Genomic DNA, 22,508 nt, shown 5'->3' with positions numbered 1-22,508 from the left:
ACGGTGTAATTGGAGCGACTCGTTCGGAGTAACAACTAACGAGGGTCCGCGTTCACACCCACGTATCAAGCGGAGCATGTGTAAAAGTGCCAAATATGGATCGTTTATATGGCTCTTTAAATCTTTTGCTATAAACGGAACCGATACGATTACAAGCACGCGTACTTCGCTTCTTCTCGTCTTTCGCAAATTATTTACTATGAAAAAAATCTCACACGAGAAACTATATTTTTGTATGCTGTTAATTCGTTCTCGTACTTGTACTTAAGTAGTATTAAGTAGTGTAATAACGAACCGTAGAATAAAATTTATTCGATAATTTTAACTCAAATTGTCTTTATGTCTTTGATACGATAATTTACATAATACGTATATTTAGCAAGTAACATTAAAATCTACAATTATTTCCCTTTTCATTTCAGTTCTCGATATTGTTTATCATGATGTTGCAAAATATAATAATTTCTTATTGTACATATATGATTATGTATCAGGATTTTGAAATAAGATAACGTTTTAATAACTGTGTTTCGTTAATACGTGGATTATCAAGAAAAATGTTTGAAAAATTCGATATCAGATAAGAAACGTATCTCAAAATCTTTTGAAATCGGTATCGATGAGGAATGCGAAAGTGTTTTTTAAATACTACAATTTCTCGTGTAATTAACTCGTTTGAATTTTTTTTCTATGCTTTGCGAGCAAGATTTTGTGGTGTCTAAATAGATACGCGTTAACGAAACTGTCATGAACATTTTCTTAAGTACGTAATTTAAATATTTGAATTACGAATACAAACTTAAATATAAATTTAAATATGAATATATCATACTCGGGAGGATTAAAAAATTGATCGTAGAAGATTCTATATGATAAATAAAAATTTAGTATCTATTATTAAATGTTGTTACTCGATCATGTTGTCGTATCAACAGAAATATTATAAGTTTAAAAGGTTAAAACGTCGGAACAAATAACACGTGCATTACATACACATGTACCGACCGATCTTGAAATTAATTCTGCCGTGAAGGAAAATAAGTTTGAAATTCACTGTCTATGTTGAAAACTATACTCCTAGGAAGAATATTTAATTCCGTAGAATTCGAAGATATGTATAAAGATTATTGTAACTAATGCGACCTAATTATGGAAATATAATACTCGTTATCAAATAATTTCAGTTGACTAATTTATTGCAAAAAGATGTACGAAGGTAGCTTATATTATTTTCTTATGCGCATCGATGTATGTTTCGCTTCCGGTCGGTAACTATATGATCTATGGTTATATCGTGAGTCGTAAGTCACGAAATTCTGGCAATACCAATTAGAAATTGTAGGTAATTGTAGACTCAAGATACCAGGAACCTAATAGACATGCTCTGTGACAAAAAACGAATCACAATTATGTGTAATATTCGAATATGAGATATTCTTTACTCGTTACAATAAAAAAAACCTACTGCGTATTTTTTATTTTTTTATTTTATATCCCCTTCCTTATCGTTCAACCTATAGATTCTTGTGACTAATGAATTTTAAATAAAAAGATAGCAATATCGAAACTTTCAAAGTATTTAAAATATGAATTAAGATGGTTCATCTTTTTTCCTATTGGATAGTATATCCAACATTTTTCATAGAGATAAATATATTGTATATTATAGTACAAAAAAATGTATAGTTATCTTAATATAAAATATTCTTTTTCATACCCGTTTTATTTATCTTTTTCGATCGTTTTATTTTTATCTAAGGTCTAAAACATTTTGCTTAAAAACATGTCACTTACGCACTCTAGCATCTGGAGGTTGAACTACAGAGCAATAAGAATATCGGAGTATACTGCTGATTTGTATAATCAAGCTTTGTTTTTTTGGCAAACGTATATAACTTACACGTAAGCTCAACAGTATACGACGCTAATTGTTTCGACGAAGAAAAGTTACAGATATTGTAATATGCAGTGGTTAAGAATATATTTCTATTAAAATCTTCTGCTAAAAATTTATATTAATTCAAGGATGACTCGTGCTAACAGGTTAGTTTTTGTTGATGTACATGTGCAATAACACTCTACCATTTAATATATATAAATGATTGGATTTCATTCTGCTAATTCATCTTCGCTTCTCATATTTAGAAAAAGGGGTCGTGATGCAGAAGAAGAATTTAGTGAATTTATGCCGTTAAGTAAAAGAATAAATAATCTTCATATTAACGGATTATCAGGCATGCATGAAAATGTTACTGAAAATATGGATACAGACTGCTGTGGCAAAAGCTTTATGCCATCGCCAAATTATTCAGAGCTTTCTCAAGGATCACCGTTATACGACGGATGCAGTTCTAGCCAAAGTAGTTACATAGCAGAATATAAACCCGATTTGGACGCAGTTGAAAATCCATTTTATTACGAAAGTAACAAGCTGTTATTTTCCTTGTATATGGAACGTGTTCAGAGAGCATCTGATTCATTTTGATATCACTATTTTCAAATTATAATTCCTAATCATTAAGCATTTCTCGCATATCATTTTCTTCATTCCTTTTCAATGTATTTTTACTTGAATTTAAGTTTTCTTAAATCAAATCAATGAAAATCAGCATTGTAAACAACAAACTATTATTTATTATCAAGATATTATCTCCATATAATACAATTGTATATATCAAAAGAATATTTAAAATTTTTTGTCAAGCGACAGTTTGCTGGGAAAGACAGAATTAAAATTTGCATAATTATGATTAACGAATTTAGGATTTGAATGATCTGTATTTCATTATTATTATAATATAATATAGCAATAGCAATTGAATTAAATTGGTGTTTCTATATGAATGACGTGTCGTTCATCAATTGTATTTTTCTTATAAATATATATTAGATCGTAAAGTATTTTGAGATTGTGAAAGTATGAAATAGCATATTTATAATAAAATATCTATAAAAGAAAAAAGAAAAAGACATTAGGCTTTTAATTTATTTTTATTATGTACCTATATCGCGTTACCAGTACATATATATATATATTTATTCATTTATTTATTTTACAATAAAGGATCAGATGATCGAATGATTGTATCAGAAAAGAATCTCCTCCCTCGCTGTATCAAGTGATTCATATAACGCGCGCAATAATATGGAAATATGGCGGCCATCGAAGTATCTTCGTAATATCGATTCTCGACCTAACCTCACTTCAGTCTCCGCTAGGTGCGCACAGAGTTAGTGTCGCTTTGTAGTGGTAGAGGAAACGAAGTAACTGAGAGTAAGACAGAGCGACGGACAGGTGTTTCTTGCGCTGTTAATAATTTCTTTCTCGAAAGTTCGGGACTCCTGTAAAACTATAAAAATCATCTGTAATATCTGTAAATAGAACGGTACTATTACGAGTTGACTTGTTTAATCTAGAAGTGCGCACGCGCCGCTTTCCCCTCGCTCTCACAATATACTCCGCGCGTAACCGCCGCCATAGTTGATATTTCTCCGATAGAATATTAATAGCAGCAGTAAGTTTTCGCGGTTAAACGTATTTTTATTTACTTGACTGAGGAAAACAAGAATGCGTTCGACGAGGGCGGTGAGACGAGGTCATTCAAGATAAAGCCTGGGATCCGTAGGAAGAAGGAGGGTGTCTACTTTCACAGCTCGTGGTTTTTAGGAGAGTGGCCTGGCATCACGGCGCTTCGAGTTAACGTGTGGCCACCGTTGAGTGGCTATGTACCGTTAGCTCGAATTCATTCCCCGTTGGCCGGCCCAAGACCCACGCTTACCTACCGACCGGGGGCCATACTCGATCGAGCTCGACTGTCGTATACCCGGAAATGAGTGCGCGTCGCGGCTTGTGCCGTTAACGCAAGAAGACTGCCAGTAGTGCGCGAATTTATCACGAGTCACGACTCGTCACGATCATCTTGAAAGACCCACGTACAATTTCGACGTACGTCTCTCTTTTTCTCTCTTTCTGTCTCTTTCTCTCTTTCTGTCTCGTATGACGTGTGCACCGTAAGCAAAGTAGCCGTGGCTAGCCAAGAGAGCCGTGGCACAGCGGCGAATGTATACGTAGAAATGAGAAAGTTGCTGCCGCCACGGTGAAGATTGAGAACGACGCAGGCGAGCCAGCCAGGCGGACGGTCTCTGTACTACGCGAAGCTTCCGACGCGGCGACAGTAGTAGCAGTACAACGTTTGGAGTGCACAAGGGAGAGACACAGCTGCTTGTGGGTGAGTAGGACACGCATTTTCCTCGTGGATGATGATCGTCTTGTTGTAGCCAGGTAACTCGCGTGCACCTATATACGTGTGTCTCCGTACGGTAAACTAAAGGTACGAGTTGGAGGAATCCGCGGACGGATGCCGCCCCACGAATCTTTACGCGTTTTACTCCTAATGCGAAACGTGCACGAGAAACCGCGAAACGGTGGCCACAGAGCACCCACCCCAAGACACTAAAATCGTCGCGGGGCCCTCGTCGTGGCTCACGGCTTGGCTCGAGCTGGCTTTGGTGGGGTGGTTGGAGGTGCGGACAGTGGTTGAGAGGCTGGTGGGGTTGGAAATTGCGTGGTGGTGGGTGCCCACCGAGGTCTCGGAGGCCCCTCCGTGGCATCTCGCTGCCTCTAACCCGTCGAGGTGGGGGTGTAAACAACAGCCCTGCCTGTGCCTCTGTTGGCTCTACTCTGTCCTCCGTTTCGCCTCTGCCCTGCTCTCGCCTCTGCCAACTCGCCCGATCTTTTTCCTACTTCCTCTCCACGTAACGTCTCCCGATGCGCGATCGAAAGAGCACTGAAGAGAGGGAGAGACGCAGGGCGAAAGGGAGAAGAGAGGGAATAACCATCGAGAGAACAAAGCATCGGGCTTCGCGGACCTGTGCCATTTTCTCGCGTCACCGTGTACTCAATTCCATCATGGCCGATGTATCACCGAATCTGCTGACGTGGTAACCTTGTCCATCAGTTTACCTAACAACAGCGGCGCCGTCTATACGCGCGCGCGCGCACTTGCCTTCGATGTTTACACAACTGCGATGTTGCCTTAACTACACCCGTTCAACATTAGACATAGAGTACCCATCGTAATCTGTATAATATACAGCGTCTCTCTCTCTCTCCCTCTCTCTCTCTCTCTATTAGTTTTACCCTATATTATTTTACTTGTGTCCGAAATTTACGTATTTTCCTTAGCCTGGGTGCTAGTAGAAAAGCATATCTGATTGCACAATGCTCGAGAGCTGTTCCATTCAACGTACGCTGCCCCCGATATCATACGAAACACTAGAATTCCTCTAGAAACCGCGAATGCTCAGACATGCTCTCTTCGATACGTGTACGCGAGGGAGACGGTTATGTAGTGTGAGAGAGATATGTTGAACCTTAAGAGAATCGGCGCCATTACGACATGCGCGTCTTGCAAAAGCGTCCAACAACGGTACGTCGGCGAGGCTGACCGGTCAGTCGCACACGCCATTCCGTGAAAGTCGAAAAACGCATCCCGCGGTGCGTCCTGTTTATGCGTGTGTGTTCACGTTTACGGTAGTTTATTCTTGTTTCTCTAACTAAGCCGTGCAACCACCCGCAACGACTTGCTGGCACGAAATAATCGTCCATTCGACACGGCACCCTCCTCGGGTACGTCGAAAGGAGGAGAGGTGCACGGGTAACCTAACCTCTTCTCTCTCTTTCTCTATCCCTCACCCGTTTTCTACTACTCCTTCCCTACCCACCGGGTGGATCAAGGGCGAGAGTCATCGGTGTGTCCCACTTCGTCTGCCGCGATGTCTGCTTCGTATGTTCTCTCCCGATATTTCGCGTTCCCCTCCCCGGGGAGTTCCCGGTATGTCGAGGATCGTCTCCCTTCTTTCTTGACATACCCCTACCCTTTCGAGCTTGCGGCACACGCTTACGCACCTACACACTGATCTATCCGTTCCTTCCCGTCCTATTCTCGCGATATTCCGTGTGTTGGTACGAGAAAGAGAGTGAGTCTCGGGCTCTATTTCGCGGTGGGTTCCCGTTTTCCCACCTATGGGTTCCCCCCTACCCTCTGTCGAGTGCTCCTAACCCCTACCCCCGTGGGGGCACCATCATGGTGGAGTGGGGTGCAATCCTGGGCCACTTCGACGACTATCCTCCCTGCTCCCGGATCCCTTTGAGGTGGGGAAGGGGGTGAAGTGGGGGATCTTTCACCCCACCCCCACATACCAACACATGGTCAAGAGGTTCGAAGTTAAGACTACGACGGTAGGAGGTGGCGGCGGGACACTCTCGACGTTTAACTTCTCACCACTTTCGCGGTTAAATGCTTCGGGTGCTGTTACCAAATGCACCGCGTTTCAAACGCAGGGAGAACAAGGGTAGCGGTGGTAACGGTGGTGTGAAGGCCCGATCCAAATTGCTAAACACTGTACCTTTAGAGCAAATAGATTGGCTATTTACCTTCGTCCGAGGCATGCTATTCCACTCAACCTTGATCTTGATTCATTACGATACTAACATTACGAACGAATAGGGAAACGTACACATATATTGCGCGGGGAGGCGGCTTTTTCTTTTTGGGGGGTGGGGGGTAATCGTTGTACTACTGTAGGAACACATGTAGCGCGGAACTTTTTAACAGCGGGTCGTGTACAAGTTCTCCAACCACCTGTAGCTAATATCGAGTACGGGATACGAACATAGAAAATGGAATACAATAGCGTTACTAGTATTGACACCGAACGATGGATAAAATTAAATGAGAAATAAAATATCTTTAAATTCGATGTTTGCGATATATGACAGATGATGTTTAGATTAATTGGTTTTTATGCATGTTTATTGACTTGCAATTTGTTTTTCGTATTTAGCAACATGATCGATGTACAGACATGATGTATTTACTTTACTTCGGAATATGTCTGCTGAAGGAACGTTACAGGATTAGAGAATATCTGTGAATTCTATGAAAACACGGAATATGTTTTGAAACAGTTTCAAGTATCGAAGGTCGATGAACTTCGACAGCAATACTCATGCGTCAAAGTGAGTGTAGTTGTGTAATATGATATGTAAATACGTATCTGTTATCAAGTGTTTGATACTCTGTTTGTTTCGTAACACGTAAATACGTTTCATTTAAGCAAAGAAACGATAATTTAAAGAAACACGTATATTTTCAACTTTATAAGACGTTATAGCGATTTAATATGATTTTTTATATGTTTATAGAATTTGATAATTATCAAACAAATAACACAATATCTTCAGTTTTGACAATTTTCATAGTTTTTAATTATTATTTAAATTTTGACTGCTTTATTCAGTGTAAAAGTTTGCATAGCTGAAACAATATTGTATTTCGTTTCAGACATTCAATAACCGATCAATTTCATGGTCATTATTTATATCCTAATGCTAACTACGTTCTGTTTGATTTTCAGATTTAATTATCGTGAAAGATGAATTTCACGCCCTTTCCCGGGTTTACAACAGGCTCGCTACCGACGGGCACAGTTCATCAGTTTGCAACCGCTAAATTCGCGCAAAACCTACCCACTGGTGGTCAAGTGGTTGGCGTTTTATCCGGTGGCGAAGGTGGAGTCCATTATCTGAGGCCGGTCGATCCAAACGGGTTCGCGGTGGCTCAAGGGGGTAACAATCAGCAGCAGCAAATTATCACGCTGCCAATTACCGTACCTGGAAAAGATGGCACGCAACAGCAGCAAATCCAAATCCAGGTGGTCAATCCCAACGTCTCGCAAAGTGGAAACAGCGGTGATCAACCCAAGTATCATTTGGCGCCAATATCTTTGGGACAGTTCCCCCAAGGTGCCGCAACAGTTCTTACCGTTGCATATAGTCAACAAGGCGCAGATGGGGTACAAATTCAAGTTCAACCACAAAACACCGTGGCTACGACGCAAACGTACGAACCATCGTTTCACCTAAATTACTTTTAGCACATTTTACGTACGATTGTTCATAGTAAACGTATCCTATTTTGTATTTTTTTAAATTGTGTGTTTATATTCGTGTTAATTGTTTATATTCTAACGTACTGTCTTTGTTTTAGGTCTGATCAAACAACCCAAAGTACATCCACAGCAGTCACCACTACGTCCCAACAAACTATTCAACAGACAGTACAGCTACCAGGGGCACCTGAAGGATTAACCGTCGTCGCACAGATCCCGCAAGATTTAATTTTACGCGAAGGCATGGAAGAGTCGAAGGAAGATGTGAAGGAAGGTACGACACCGGTCGCTCTCATTAAGAGAGGTAACATTAAGAATCAGGGGAATCAAAGTGGAGAGGAATATATTACATCTATGCCTGCGAGTTGGCAAAGTCTGGCAACCCCAGGGTCAACCGTGGCTGATTATCTCTCTAGATTGCCTGCTAGTACCTTGCCTCTTAGTTTGCAGCACTTTTTGAAATTTTCGGCAGAAACGATAAAGAGAGAAGCCACTATCGAGTCGAGTCCTCTAGGAGCTGATGGGTTAGACGCATCTGGAAGTACTGCGTCCGGTGAACAAGCAGTACAGATTACCGTGGCAAGCGGTGAAACCGCTATTATTCCCGATGTCGTTGAGGAACAAGAATCTGGTACAAAACCTAAGAGAAAAAAGAAGTATAAGAAAAAGCCTCCAAAGCCAAAAAAGCCAAAACCAGGTCAAGTGAGCATAGTTACTGCTCTTGATGGAACAACGCTATTCTGTTGTCCTCAGTGTAACATGGCTTATCCCGAAAAGGAACTCTTGGAACAACATCTTATCGGGCATAAGATAGAAAGAAGGTTTATTTGTGACATTTGTGGTGCAGGTTTGAAACGTAAAGAACATTTAGAACGGCACAAATTGGGCCACAATCCGGATAGGCCTTTCATTTGTTCAGTTTGTATGAAAGGTTTTAAACGAAAAGAGCACTTGAATCTTCATTTTGTTATACATTCTGGACAGAAAACAGAGGTTTGTACTGAATGCGGTAAAGCATTCTATCGCAAAGATCACTTGAGAAAACATGCTAGATCCCATTTGGCAAAACGTATCAAAGAAGATCCTTCGAATATTGCTGATACTTCCCAAAATTCACAACAAACGGAACAACAACAACAGGCAGAACAATTGCAACAGCAAGCAGACCAATTGCAGCAACAATCTTCGGTATCTGAATTGCAGCAAATTCAAATACAAGTCGGTCAAGGATCTCAGGCGCAGATTCATCAGATAGCTGTTAGTGAACAGTCAACGGTTGTTCTTCCAACTGCCGCGGAAACTGGTGCAATGGCTATGCTCCATCATCAACAACAACAACAGCAGCAACAGCAGCAGCAGCAGCAGCAACAACAGCAGCAGCAGCCGCAGCAGCAGCAGCAGCAGCAGCATTAGCAGCAGCATACCGCCCCGAGTCAGCCTGGGCGGTTCTTTCGATTTAATCATCACCAAGCTAGAGGTCGTGCAAGGCAAGGTGTTCTTGCCGATTGAATTCTATAATCTCATAGTCAAATTGGTATTGTGTTGAAAAAAATTCGTTGATGCTGATTATCGTTGCCTGGTAGAGTGGTGTTACAAAATTGAGACATTCGCTGTATCTTTAAATAAAGATACTTTTACTAACGAGCCGTCGCATTTCGAAGTTTGTGCACCATCAGCTTCTTAAGGAAGTTGTAGGCCAGATTAATCTATGATTATGATTACACTGCTGAGCTGACTGACAAACGAAGTTCATACGTATGATTTTTTAATTTTTGCGTACACGTTATAGCGTACGTGTAGAAAAACAAAAAGAAAAAAAAAAATTATAAAAAACGAGTTAATTTGCTCGTTTAATTCAAAATGTTTTTGTCGCTAATCCAGTTCCATGACGCAAGTTAGAATTAAATAAAGAAGTTTATATATACATATATTATATATATATATAAATATATAAATATGAAAATATATTTTTGAATGCGCGAACTGGATTCGTCACACAGAATGCAATCGAGTTTTCGGCTAAAGTTAATTTCTTTTTCTTTTTTTTTTTCCCCCCCCCCCCCCATAATAAATATAAGATGAAAAAAATACGTAATGCGTAAGAAACTAAACTAAAATAATACACAAGGCAGGGCTGTAAATACCAATTTACCAATTTACCGTTCGCAAAAAGGGAAGAAATTGTCGTGCAGATATGAAATGAATCCATTTATTTATTCCACTTATTCTTTATGTGATTATAAAAACGCGAAACAAGAGTGTATCGTAAACACCGTTGAACGATAATTAATATTTAAAAGAAAACTACGTTTTGCGATATAAATTGTAAAGTTTTATATTTGTATCTGCATCTACACATTGATTAGCTAATGTTTGTTTTTACGAAAATAGATACATTTTTTATTTTATCAATATAAATGAATCTAAGAAAAATACATTTGTTATTACAAAAATTTCAAAATAATTAAATGCAGGAACATCTGTTATTTTTGGATTAATTTAAGATTATCACAAAATACGAGTGGCTAATTAAAATCGTGTATTTAAATTCAGCAAAAAGCAGTTTTACAGCCACTAATACATCTAGAGATTCTAAGCTAGTGTAATTTATTTTGTATAGTATTTAAATCGTTTTATTTACTAAACTAATAATTTTTATGAGAAGACTTTTTAATTCTCTTCTTTCAGTTGAATATACATATTCGAAAAAAAATTTTGTATTATCATAAAATGCATATTTCAGAGATACAGCAAATAATTGTTGGAAGTGAACCATCATCCAATTTATTAATCAATCATGATACACTCTCTAGATCATTTGAGAAAAAGATGTATGTATACAAAAAGAATAATTTTTATTGCAAATATCATTATCAAAGGCAATGGGTATAACTGTACAAGAAATATAATTATTATTTTATTATCATATTATTATAGCTATTATCATAATCAGTATGTATAGTCTATAAGTCATTTTCATTGTTACTTACATAAATATTGGAGAAAATAGCTAAAATAAAACATTTAATATAAACAATTTTCTATTGATTAACCAATTATAAAAATTGTTGTATTATTGATTCGCGTACTTTTAATTTATCAACTACCGAGCATGAGTTGTTAATATCTAAAATATATCGATGCATTTTAAATAAACAAACTATTAACCGATAATCTATATACAGGAGAATTTATTAATCTTTTAAATCATTTGTATATCTGTATTGATATTATTCTATTAATGGATGTAAGGATTATATATTTTTTTATGTTACTATATATATACACGCACACATACACACGCGCGCGCGCGCGCACACACACACACACACACACGCATATAATTTTAATTTTTATTAATTTTAATAAAATATTCATTTGCAAATAAATTATTCGTTACAACAATTTTCATATACATTAATTACAAATTCTTATATTATTAAGTTCGATTTCACATTCTGCAATAATAGAGATTATTAATTAACTGTTAATTACAAAAATATAACGTTATAAGACACGAGATATTTCTCGTCAAGTTTCGCTTCGTACTTTTCTCTTTCTGATTGGTGGTATTCCTCGACGACCGTGGAGTATATATCTCGAACTTGTTCCTACTCCTATAGACGGAGAGAAAGAGAGAGAAAATAATGGCAGGTCGCCGGGAGCAATTCGAAGTTAAAACCCCGATGGATTCGGGCATTTTCGCCGGCGCGGTTGCGAGGAGGGTCGGGAGAGAGAAAAAATAGTTAAGAGGCTGGCACAGTAGAGGGCGGACGGATGGGGTGGGGGCACCGACTTGAGGGACAGGTGTCAACGGCACACACATAGAGCGGGGGATCTTTTTTCGGAGATTCTCGGCCTCGTGAAAATTTTTGTACCAGGCGAGCGCAAGCTGCTAAGTACTAAATGGTAAGGTGGATTTTCTACTAAATTTTTTCGAATTAAGTTAGAGCTTAACGTTCGTGATGTTCCGTATTCGGTACGGCCATTTTCTGCTGAATTTCGTGCGAATTCGGCCCCCGCGTATCGACTAGGTGCCGAGAGGGGGAAGTCTCGGGGTCTCTCCCCTCACACTTCATCCCACTGCACGCATACTGTACCCATCCCTCTGCCACCAGATCATCCCCCCTGCGTCCTCCCCCGTTCTCCTTCATTCTTCCCGTCCTCTGATTCCCGTTCTCCGCGCCGCCGTCCCTCTACAGCCACCCTTCCCCCGCATCGCGACGATCCTCCGCCGCTTACAATATTCGTTTTTTAACGTCTTTTTCCGTCTTCTACCCTTTTCTATAATCAGTGTATATCCTTCGTAATCCTTATTAAAAGAACGCGTGCAATATCCTAGTATATTCACCAGCGAAGATTTACGTGTTTTTTTCGTACAACAATCGTGCGGTTTAAGAAGGGAAACGCGACTGTTTCCCCTGTGTGTATTTCCTCGTGACAGAAGGCTGACGCAGCAGCGGCGGTGGCGGTGGCGTGCTGTGTCCTCTTGCTTCTTATGCTTGTGTCTCTCGTGTTGTAAAAATCTGCCCCTACGCTCGCTCTCACCTCTCGGAGACCCCCCTCCGAGGAAAGGATTCGATTCCACGGCGAAGAAACATGGGGAGAGGGACGTTGCTGTGAGTAAATACTCGGGCGTCGTTTAAGCTGGACGTACCAGATATCTTCGTCTCGGTGTGTCATGTACCCGCGAAACGTCTCTCCCGTTGTTATCGCCGATGTCGCCGACAACTTATTTTCCGCGTCTCTCCCCGAGCTTTTCCCACGGACGATGGCATAATTTTTGTTTAAGGCGGTTGCAATGTATTTCATAGGCACATATCACTGTCTAATGTCGACGAGTTGTTCAATGTTTATCAGTATGTTAACGATAACGCGTCGTGATTGTAAATTTTGGGAAAATGTTGAAAGATGTTGGTTGACCGACGAACTTCTTCCGCGAAACCATCCTGTAACTCGTAGTATGTGAAGTGTCGATAAGTGTCGTTTTATATCGGTTCTAATTCGTTTGCAATTTTTCAGGTATTTGATTGACGGTTTGCAATGAATTTCCCGCCGTTCGGAAGCCATTTTCCCGGTACTATTCCTAGTATTCATCAGTTCGCAACCGACGGCTCCGGCGGTGCGGGCGGACGTTACGCCAATCATTTTCCCAACCAGCCTCCAATTGGAGTGCCGGTTATGGGAAAGTACCGTCCTGAAAGCAACGGCGTGCAATCTGCTCAGTCACAAGTGATGATGAACAATAAAGCAAGTTATCCTAACAGCAATGTTCATCATTACCCAAACGTACCATATTCCCAAGCTCAACCAGTTCAACAGCGGCCCTCTAATTCGCCTGGAATGCCAGAGAAGCGTTCTTATCATCAGGTCAGCTCCTTTGTCTTTCTATATTAAAATTTAAATCATAGGATAATATAGAAGTACTTAATAGAGAATTGAAACTTTTCAGCAAGCGACCGAAACTATAAATCAACAAGATGTTTGCAATCTCCTACAGGATAAAGACAAAAATAAAGAAAAGAAGGGAGACGAGCAACAGCGCAATGGAGAAACTACAACAAATGGTAGCCAACAAGATTATACGATGCATCAACATCATCAGCAGCACGCTCATACTCAAACTCCTGCAACTATGCCTGCTACGTGGCAGTCTTTGGCTACTCCTGGATCCACAGTGGCAGATTACCTCAGTCATTTACCAGCTAGTACTTTACCGTTAAGTTTACATCATTTCTTAAAATATTCTGCAGAAAGTATTAAGAAAGAATCAGAAATGGCACAAACCACTTCTGTAGCTGTAGCAACTACAACAACGCCTAACATAATGATGTCCCCGAATAATAAAAAGAAGAAAAAGAAGAAGGCTCCCAAGGAGAAAAAGCCACGTCCAAAACCTGGAGAAATTCGCTTAACGACGGCTCTAGATGGCTCTACATTGTATTGCTGTCCAGAATGTCATATGGCATACCCAGAACGTGAATTATTGGAACAACATCTTCTGGGACATACATTAGAACGAAGATTCGTGTGCGATATTTGTGGGGCAGGCCTCAAAAGAAAGGATCATCTTACACGTCACAAACAGAGTCACAACCCCGAACGTCCATACGTTTGTACTGTTTGTTTAAAAGCTTTCAAAAGGAAAGAGCAGTTGACATTGCACTTCGTTATACATTCTGGCGAGAAACGACATGTATGCACAGAGTGTGGAAAAGGATTTTATCGTAAAGATCATTTAAGAAAGCATACCAGAAGCCACATCGCAAGAAGGGTAAAAGCTGAGCTCAGTCAAAATGCTGGTAAGGAGATAGAGATATTTCTTGTCTGCGTAATAATAAACATAAGTAAAGCATTTTTGTTACGGTAACGAGATTCTTTTATCTCTAGGTACGCAGCAAAATCAACAGCAAAATAATGTTTCAAATATGCAGACAACAGCTGTTACAGCATCATCTGTTCTTTCTGGTGGACATCCGGGACCTCTCCTGTCCTGAGCCCCGCCACCAGGGAACTTCCAAGTTCCCCATCCTAATAATATTCTTCACTCGCATACTTCTCATCATTCGTTGCATCATCATCATTTGACGGCCGTTAACGTGGCGCACCAATCGAGTGTCACGCCACTTGCTACATCCAGCCACTATCAAACGCACGACCTCAGTTTCTTGGGACACGTTAAAGATTTCTGAGAGCAGGGGAAGACCTCGATCAAGAGGTAACAAAACTGACAAATTATACGAGTACTCTTAGCCAGTGATGGTTAATTCGACCGCTTTTCTTCGTTTCAACTTTAGTAAGTTTTCTACGATAACAAACAATTATCCGTGATTCTGCTGACTCTCTATGTCCTAGTACAATAATGCAGAAGCTGTGACAATTGCATAAATTTTTCAACGGTATGCACAGTTTTTATCACCTGTATGTCAGGTATTGTTTTTGAGATATGTACGCATAGATCTTATCTTGAAAAAGTGTGCCATATGTGTATGTACATGATCAAAAGAAAAAAAAAAGAAAAAAAAATGAAGAGAGAGACATAGAGAGTGTTTCCATGCACACGGAAAAGAGACACCATAATTTTCTCTAGGAGCGTTAGATTAGAGCCTGATATAAAAGTCTTGCCATATTACTGTATGTATGAGAAACAAAACATATTTTTATGAAGGCTTGATGTAAAACACAAAGAAGCTACTTATTATCAAGCTAAGCTTATTATCAAGAGAGAGAAATATTATAAATCTTTTCCAAATGAGTTGAACCGAATGATTCGATTTAGTTCATAAATTTATTTTCAATTAGTCAACCTAAAATCGTTGAACACAAACAAAAGTTTAGAATTTGTGCGAATGAAGACATGTATATAAGGATGCAAACGAGTCATCCCACCGATTAATATGTAACGTCTTTCAATTTCTTAATAAGCTGAAAAGTATATTTCTTTTAATCATTGACTCAATGATATTTTGATCGTATCTTGATCTAAAGAATTAGATATGTTTACAATCTTTCCGACGAAGTTAGAAAATATTTTATTTTTAGAGTCGAGTTATTTAATGTTTTAATGAAACATTACAAAGCAGTAGCTAAAAGAACACGTGGCAATACTTTAGTCAGTAAAGGAACGAAAAAAACATTATTTCGCTTTTGTTTTTATAAATTTATTTCGTATATATACAAAGTTGACAGTATTTTATATTTTACAATATATAGTTCCAAATTTTTGCTTGTATGTATACATTTATACATAATTGCGTATATATACATATGTATGTATTTATGTACACGTATATATTTTGCGTTTTCGCCGAGAATCGTACTATATCTCACTTTTATTATATACGTAAGTTCTTTAGGAGTTTACATCGTTTTTTATATCGTTTTTTTACATTGTTTTTTATACATATTTTTTTCGTTAAATCCCTTTAACTTTCGTTGAATACTGATCGTGTTAGTGAACGTTTTTCGTTAGACTTCATGTACTTTTGATTTTCTTTGTTTATTATTATTATTATTATTATTATTATTATTATTATTATAATTTTTATACGTATATATTATAGTAAATATTCAAGTAATCGTCGTTAAAAAGAATGCTAGTTTTATAATCTTTTTTTATGTCTTATTTATCCGCATCGTGGAAGTGAAATACCCTCGCGGACTGTGATCGTTTCGGACAAAACTGACATTTGTTCCAATTGTCTCACTTTGTCTGATATGTTTTTTTCAACCATTTCTTCCTCGTTTTAGTATTATTCAGTGTGCCATTTTCTTCGAACTCCCTACGCCGATACTTTCTTGCCACAGGCATTAATTCAGTCTACCAGATCGTCGACGCTATCCTTTCGTCCTTTATTTTTTTTTTTCTTTTTTTTTAATTCTTAAAAGTAGACGTCCTATATCCTTAAACATTACATGCAACAGCTGCTGAATACGTTTACGTTCTGATGTAAACCGTATGAGGAAAACAAAATGCAAGAATATAACGTATGAAAAAAGTAGTTAGGAATGTGATGCGCTATTATAAAAAGAAAAGAGAGAAAGGAAAGGGAAAATATTGAAAGCATCGTATTCGTTGGGAGGACGACGCGTTTCGGCGATCCATTATTGCTTACGAGAATGAACTATAAAGTATTTTGTAAAGAACTTAGGGTATGCAAATAGAATAGACGTACAAATTCATCGTTGATATATTTTTTAATTATTTCTTACGTTTGACCGTAAATATACACACAGTTATTTTCTAACGTTCACTTAAGTTTTGTTCCAGTAATCATAAATTTTTGGTCTTCTTCCAATTGATCCTCACCGACTGTTTTGCATCATATTTCTAGCAAAAGTCGTATATGCGTTCTATAGCAGGTAATATGAAAAATTCAGGATTCGTCAGACCTCAAATATAAGGATGTACTAAAAATATTATATACAAATATATATGTATATATATATACTAAAAGTTATATATGTATATATATATATACATTTAAAAAAAGTATAAAAGAACGAGCTGTATTAAAATACTCCACCGCCATGTACTTGTAATCATGAAAAAAAGAGAAGAGAAGAAAGAGAACAGAGAGTACACTTTAGGTTATATGTTTTAGCGAGTAAGTTTGTATACAAGATGAAGAAAAAAAAAAAAATAAGATTACTACGATATGTAAGTGAAAGACGAGGAGAGAAGTATAAAAGATGCGTATGTCTGCGTGTGTTGTATGCGTGTACATGCACGCGCGCGCCGAATCGGAGAGAAAAATATGTCGGAACGTGTGTGCTTGTTGCGTGCGTTTTATGCGTGCATATAATAATCCGAAAGGTATAAGGGGAAGAGAGAAAGAGCCTGTGAAAGAATTAAACAAAAGGAAAGAGAAGAAAAAAAGAAAGAACGTTGACATGTGGGTAGTTATATATATAAAAGTATATAATATAATATAAAAATATATATATAATGTGAGAGAGAGAGAGAGAGAGAGAGAGAGAGAGAGATATCAAATTTTTCCGGAACAGGAAATCGGTGGACTACATGAAGTGGAAAAGTGAGATGAAAATAATGACAAATAGCTTTACGATTTATAAAAAGAAGAAATAAAACAACAGCGAGCGCGCGCGAAAAAGAGCGAGCGAGAGAGAGAGAGAGAGAGAGAAATTTTTCAGAAGTTCGACGTATGATTTTTTTTTTTTTTTTTGAGAGATTAAACAAATGAGAGGCTCAAGAAGCGGTCTATTTTCAAGGGTAGCCAAAAAGAAAAATGAATAAAAAAATGGAGAAAGAACCTGATATTTCCGCGCTCGACGAGGCGGACAGTTTGTCTTTGATATTTCAGAAAACCGACCACTTCGTCGAGGTATAATAGGCATAGTTGGTGTTCCTAGAGAAAAAAAGATGAGAAAGAGAGAAAGGGAAGGGAGGAATAAGAATAGTTAACGCGTCTGTAAAAACGGAAGAGAAGAAAGAAAAATAACAATTCTCCGGTGCCTTTGCATAGCGCTGGACTTTAACCGCACCTGCATACTTTTTCCACCTTATGAGTAAAAGTCCATGGATATGGCCTCGTGCATAGCTCTTTTTCGGGACACCCTGTGTATGCTCCTTTCCTCTTTCGTCCCCCGTTCGCAACTTTTTTGTCGTTTTCGTCGCCATCCGACACTCTTTTTGCGCCGTGAGCAAGCTAACAAAAAAGAGACGAACAAAAAGCGGTTCAACGGGCGATCGAGAGAGGAAGAAGATGAAATATTTTTTAATAATGTGAAAATGATGATTGAAAGAGAAGAAAAAGTAAGATGTGTGTTTTTTAGAAAAAAAAGAAAAAAAAAGAGGATCCAGAGACGAGATTTGTTGACGAAAGGGGAGTGAACAGAATGAAGAAACACGTTTTTTCTGTACTTTTCAATTATGATTTCTTCAATTTTCTTTTTTAGCAATCTTTTTGTGTTTTGTTAAACGGCAAACGCCAAGTGTAAAAGGACGTGGAAAATTTGTTGCTCGGATGGAATGGAAAATATTTATTTGCATTTTTCAACATTAGAATTTCGCTGGTAGAGCTATGTATACGTTTTGTACTTATTCCTTCCTGTGTATCGAATGTATAGATATTTTACTTTATGCCATGAATCAAACGAAGCGAAACTACAGCTTCGTTACAGAAGATACCGAGGAACTCTGTTTTGCGAACTCAATGGTTGGAAATGATTTAGTTTGTCCTCTGCCTATAGATACATACGTTTTCCGTTCTTGTAATCGATAGTAGCGTCTAATGATTAAACGAGCATAAGTATCGCGTTTTATAAAGCGTAAGTAGTAATAAGGTATAGGCCTTTATTGCCTAAGTTGCACGAGCTAAGAGAGTGAAAGGGAGAGATTGCGAGTGAAACCGAGAGCGAGAGAATGGGAAAAATAACAAAATGATAATAACAGATTGAATTTGCGTACATCTCGTTTTACAGTTTTACTAGAAACTGTAAGGAAGAAGACGTAAGAGAGAAAAATCTTAAATCTTGAGAAAACAAATTCACGGAAACTTGTAGAATTCCTTTTTTCGTATGGTAAAAGCGTTTCGTACTGGTGTTTACTTAATCCTCTATGGACTATTCGTACTAATGCGCGTGACTATGTAATGGCTTTTAACTTAAAGCGTTAAACATTTTCTCTTGGAACAAGAAACAAATTTATAAAAAGATCTCTAAAATCTTTGAAAATGGGAATTTTTTCTTAAAGCATCGAATGCTTTGTTTACATTATAGAGGATTAATATCGCAAAATACCGTTATTGTTATTACTATTACTTTTTTGCGTTATTTGTAACTATCATTTACAGCGATACGACTAGACATTTGAATGTTATTTCTGTAGTAAATTGGAAAATAATCATTGCTCGAAATGGGACATCGTGTTCGATAACGATAAGTCTATCGATCTTAACCTCGTCAAAACGAGTAAGGAGAAAAATTGAACGACCAGAAAGAACGACGACGATGAGAAACACAGTTTCGAGCATTGATTTCTCGCTGATTTACCATGTAGTTATTGTAAAACTGATTGTTTTCGGCGAGCGATCAGACGCAAAGGTAATTGATCGAACAGGGAAGAAGAAAAAAAACTAAAAGTTTAAAAGGTAACAGTTTGTTGTAAATCAAACGCAATTCACTGAGAGATATGAGGGTGACAATGAAAACCATATTTTTCTACGCAGTGTCGAAAAAAAAAAAAAAAAAAAAAAATTCTTAATCGTACTAATGCAGAATAGAGCCGAAAATGAATTCGATTAAAAAAAAATGGCTTCGTCGCGTGAAGCGTAATAATTTGCCTCGCGCGCGAGCTACGAATTTTAGTTGGTTCATGCAAAAACGAAAGAAAGGAAGAACGCAAAAGGGAGGGGAGAAAGTACAATAACGAAACTTGAGATTCGCGCTAATATATTTAGAGGCACCGAAGCGTTCTCCCGCGCACTTTTTTCCTTGTAAATAGAACGAAACCGAAGAAGAAAGAAAGAAAGAAAGAAAGGATAGACTTAAGATGAACACCGAGTAAAAATACATCGTTTTCGAATGGAACAAGATAATGATTTCTCGATCGAGAGACGAATAATTTTTTATAAAGTTCATCGGATAGCTGTTGGTTTTTTAAGTAATCTTAGACGTAAGACGCAGTTAGTACGTGTGTACTTGCATGATCCTTTACGGTCTAACTTTTTCGTTTTTCGACACACAAACAAATGAAAGAAAGAATACAAATTTTTAAGTTACGAATTTATATATCCGTATTGATATATTCGCATAGCAAAGAAAAATTAATTTCTGGTACTTAAATTACCGTTACATTTCGATATCTTGTTTTATCTATTTTAGGAATTAGTTAAAAAACTAAAAAAAGTTGTTTAACCGATTCTTCTATCGTAATAAATCCTTTGGAAAAAGTTATAGATTAAAATTGAATTAGTAGAGGAGCTAGACCGTGAAGGATTCGAATGAAACAAGAGAAGTTTTGCATGAACCAACGGGCGCTGTTCTTACGTGTATATTTTATCGGAGTATCCAGCTGCCGCGGTTCAGTTTCTCGGCTTGTCCAGTCGGCGTGGTATGTGTGCTTGCGTTTTTTGCGTGCGTCCTCTGTGCGCGTGTGCGTAAATGTGATTACCGGTTTTTCAAACAGAGACGTCAGCACAACAGGCGAGTAACGACGGAAGGGAAATATGGAAAGATATACAAATTCCTCGACATAGTACAAAGCATTTAAACTCCTCTTTTTCCAATAGCCTAGGGAATATAATAAGTACGCATTGCACATAAGTCATTACGCGTAAAATAGACATCTACCGAGTAGCCGGAGAGTCCGCGACGCAACGAGGCAATTTATTTTCTTTTTTCTGTTCTTCTCTCTTCCATTAGTTTTGTCTCGATAATGTAGTAGAAAAGTTATGACAATGATTTTTTTTTCAACCCTTTGCACTCATGAATCGCTTCTTTCACGCGACAAAAGAAACTCAATTCATAGAAACTCAATTCATAACTTTAGAAAACATTTTTCGAAATTATGAAGAATATGTAGTAAAAACATAAAAATATGAAAACCTTGATAGTTTCGTAATTTATTTCGTTTTCTTGTTGCTTATTTCGCTTTTTAACATTTTACCCGAAAACGTAAGTGCAGAGGGTGCCAACAAATGGTACATACAGTTTGTCTAAATAGATCTGTAAAAGATTTTTTAAGGAACTCTTCTTATTGGACACACAAACGCAATACTAAAGATCCGTAAGAAAGATATTCTTACAAACTTTTTACGAGACTGCAAAGGCTGACGTTTTATAGATTACTCGAAATAGCGCAAGGTACTTACATTGCGACCGATCAAATGTTAGCAAGGTATATACTTTTGTAATAGACTAGCCAAATTGTGAATGGTGAATATTTTATATAAACCGTATAGAACTCTCTGAGAATTAATTTTGACGCACCGCTGAATGCACACAATAGGATATATCGTTTAGAAAACTTAAAGTTTCGGTAGCTATATCTCGAGTTGAATCGTATTTATCTTGTCTCGAAAAACTGTATTTGTTGAACTTTTTGATTTGTTCACCATCGTTTAGTGTATCACGATAAACCGTATGCCTAAAGAGCGCATAGATACTGCCATGATTGCGATTATTAGTAGCTTCGAATTAAAAAAAAAAAAAAAAACACGAAAAAGAAGTATTTAACAAAAATGTAACATCGATAAACGATGTATTTCCTCCGAAAAAGAAATTTACTCATTACTCATTTTTCGAATCTAAGATTGCGTTTCCGGTTGTGGATTTTCCGGACATCCGATAGATAATAAAGGAGAAAGAAAGGGAAATAGTGAAATTTTCAAGCTCGGAATATAGGAAATACGAGTCTTTTGTTTGAATCCACCATGTTTTCTTTTTCTTCATTTCCGTTTGTTCCTCATCGAAACATTTGTACCACAGTCTTCCAGGGTACAAAGGAAAGAGTAAAATAATACCGTTCGTTCGTCATGGTGCGTAAATCAAAAAGGGAAAGAACACGTGAGAAGTAAAAAGGGATGAAGAAGAAAGAGAGAGAGAGAGTAGAAGAAAGGGAAAGAAAGATAAGGTGAAACAAAAAAAGAAAGAAAGGACTAATAAGAGAAATTGTGTATAACTATGCGAACCCTCTGATGATCTCAGCGTTTTATTTTTGTATAGAGTGCATAAAAAACATGTAATCTTCAGGAATGTAAGGACGAGGAAAGAGGTACGCAGTTTGAGACAAACAAAAAAGCAAGACTTATGTAGTAGACGAGAAGACGAAACCTATAAAAGGGAGATGTAGGTATAAAACAAAAACAAAAACAAAAAAAAAAAAAATACAGACAGACGAATTTAGGTTGCGAGGATAGAAGTTTAAAGTTTGTGAACGTTTTTTCGGACATTTCCCAGTGCTGCTTTATGTAATACCCTATATATATATAATATATATATCTATATATATATATATAAAAATTGTATGAAAAGTCATCTAAGAAAATATGCTAATTTTTATTATTCATAATTCCTTCATTCTCCATATCCTG

General features: G+C 37.7%; 3 protein-coding genes across 6 annotated transcripts; all 3 read left to right on the top strand.

The window, feature by feature from the left end:
* Positions 1-1,825: 1,825 nt before the first annotated feature.
* On the top strand, positions 1,826-2,984 carry LOC132916204 (uncharacterized). The gene is made up of 2 exons (XM_060975994.1): positions 1,826-2,043; positions 2,146-2,984. Exons 1-2 carry the CDS (start codon positions 2,027-2,029, stop codon positions 2,483-2,485), a joined length of 357 nt encoding a protein of 118 aa, XP_060831977.1. The 5' UTR covers positions 1,826-2,026; the 3' UTR covers positions 2,486-2,984.
* Positions 2,985-3,103: 119 nt separating this feature from the next.
* On the top strand, positions 3,104-9,597 carry LOC132916187 (zinc finger protein 805-like). Its single transcript, XM_060975968.1, has 3 exons — positions 3,104-4,229; positions 7,420-7,904; positions 8,052-9,597. Exons 2-3 carry the CDS (start codon positions 7,438-7,440, stop codon positions 9,364-9,366), a joined length of 1,782 nt encoding a protein of 593 aa, XP_060831951.1. The 5' UTR covers positions 3,104-4,229; positions 7,420-7,437; the 3' UTR covers positions 9,367-9,597.
* A 2,129-nt stretch (positions 9,598-11,726) lies between these two features.
* LOC132916192 (zinc finger and BTB domain-containing protein 49-like) lies at positions 11,727-22,462 on the top strand. 4 transcript variants are annotated; one of them, XM_060975976.1, is made up of 4 exons: positions 11,727-11,862; positions 12,976-13,323; positions 13,406-14,255; positions 14,344-22,462. In XM_060975976.1, exons 2-4 carry the CDS (start codon positions 12,997-12,999, stop codon positions 14,448-14,450), a joined length of 1,284 nt encoding a protein of 427 aa, XP_060831959.1. In that variant the 5' UTR covers positions 11,727-11,862; positions 12,976-12,996; the 3' UTR covers positions 14,451-22,462. The 4 variants fall into 4 exon arrangements, with proteins under 4 accessions (XP_060831959.1, XP_060831961.1, XP_060831958.1 ...); XM_060975978.1 differs by lacking the exon at positions 11,727-11,862 and adding an exon at positions 12,009-12,572 and having other exon boundaries at positions 13,454-14,255; XM_060975975.1 differs by lacking the exon at positions 11,727-11,862 and adding an exon at positions 12,014-12,572.
* The last annotated feature ends 46 nt before the right edge of the window (positions 22,463-22,508 follow it).

The sequence above is a fragment of the Bombus pascuorum genome, chromosome 2, assembly GCF_905332965.1.
Source record: "Bombus pascuorum chromosome 2, iyBomPasc1.1, whole genome shotgun sequence".
Classification (NCBI taxonomy): domain Eukaryota; kingdom Metazoa; phylum Arthropoda; class Insecta; order Hymenoptera; family Apidae; genus Bombus; species Bombus pascuorum.
This window is presented reverse-complemented; position numbering and strand designations above follow the sequence as displayed.

Bases quoted from the DNA above. Each gene is read 5' to 3' on its own strand.
- LOC132916187 (XM_060975968.1), top strand. From the start codon at position 7,438: ATGAATTTCACGCCCTTTCCCGGGTTTACAACAGGCTCGCTACCGACG. The intron at 7,905-8,051 runs GTACGAACCATC...TCTTTGTTTTAG, and splicing joins ACCGTGGCTACGACGCAAAC to GTCTGATCAAACAACCCAAA.
- LOC132916192 (XM_060975976.1), top strand. From the start codon at position 12,997: ATGAATTTCCCGCCGTTCGGAAGCCATTTTCCCGGTACTATTCCTAGT. The intron at 13,324-13,405 runs GTCAGCTCCTTT...GAAACTTTTCAG, and splicing joins AGAAGCGTTCTTATCATCAG to CAAGCGACCGAAACTATAAA. The intron at 14,256-14,343 runs GTAAGGAGATAG...TTTTATCTCTAG, and splicing joins TGAGCTCAGTCAAAATGCTG to GTACGCAGCAAAATCAACAG.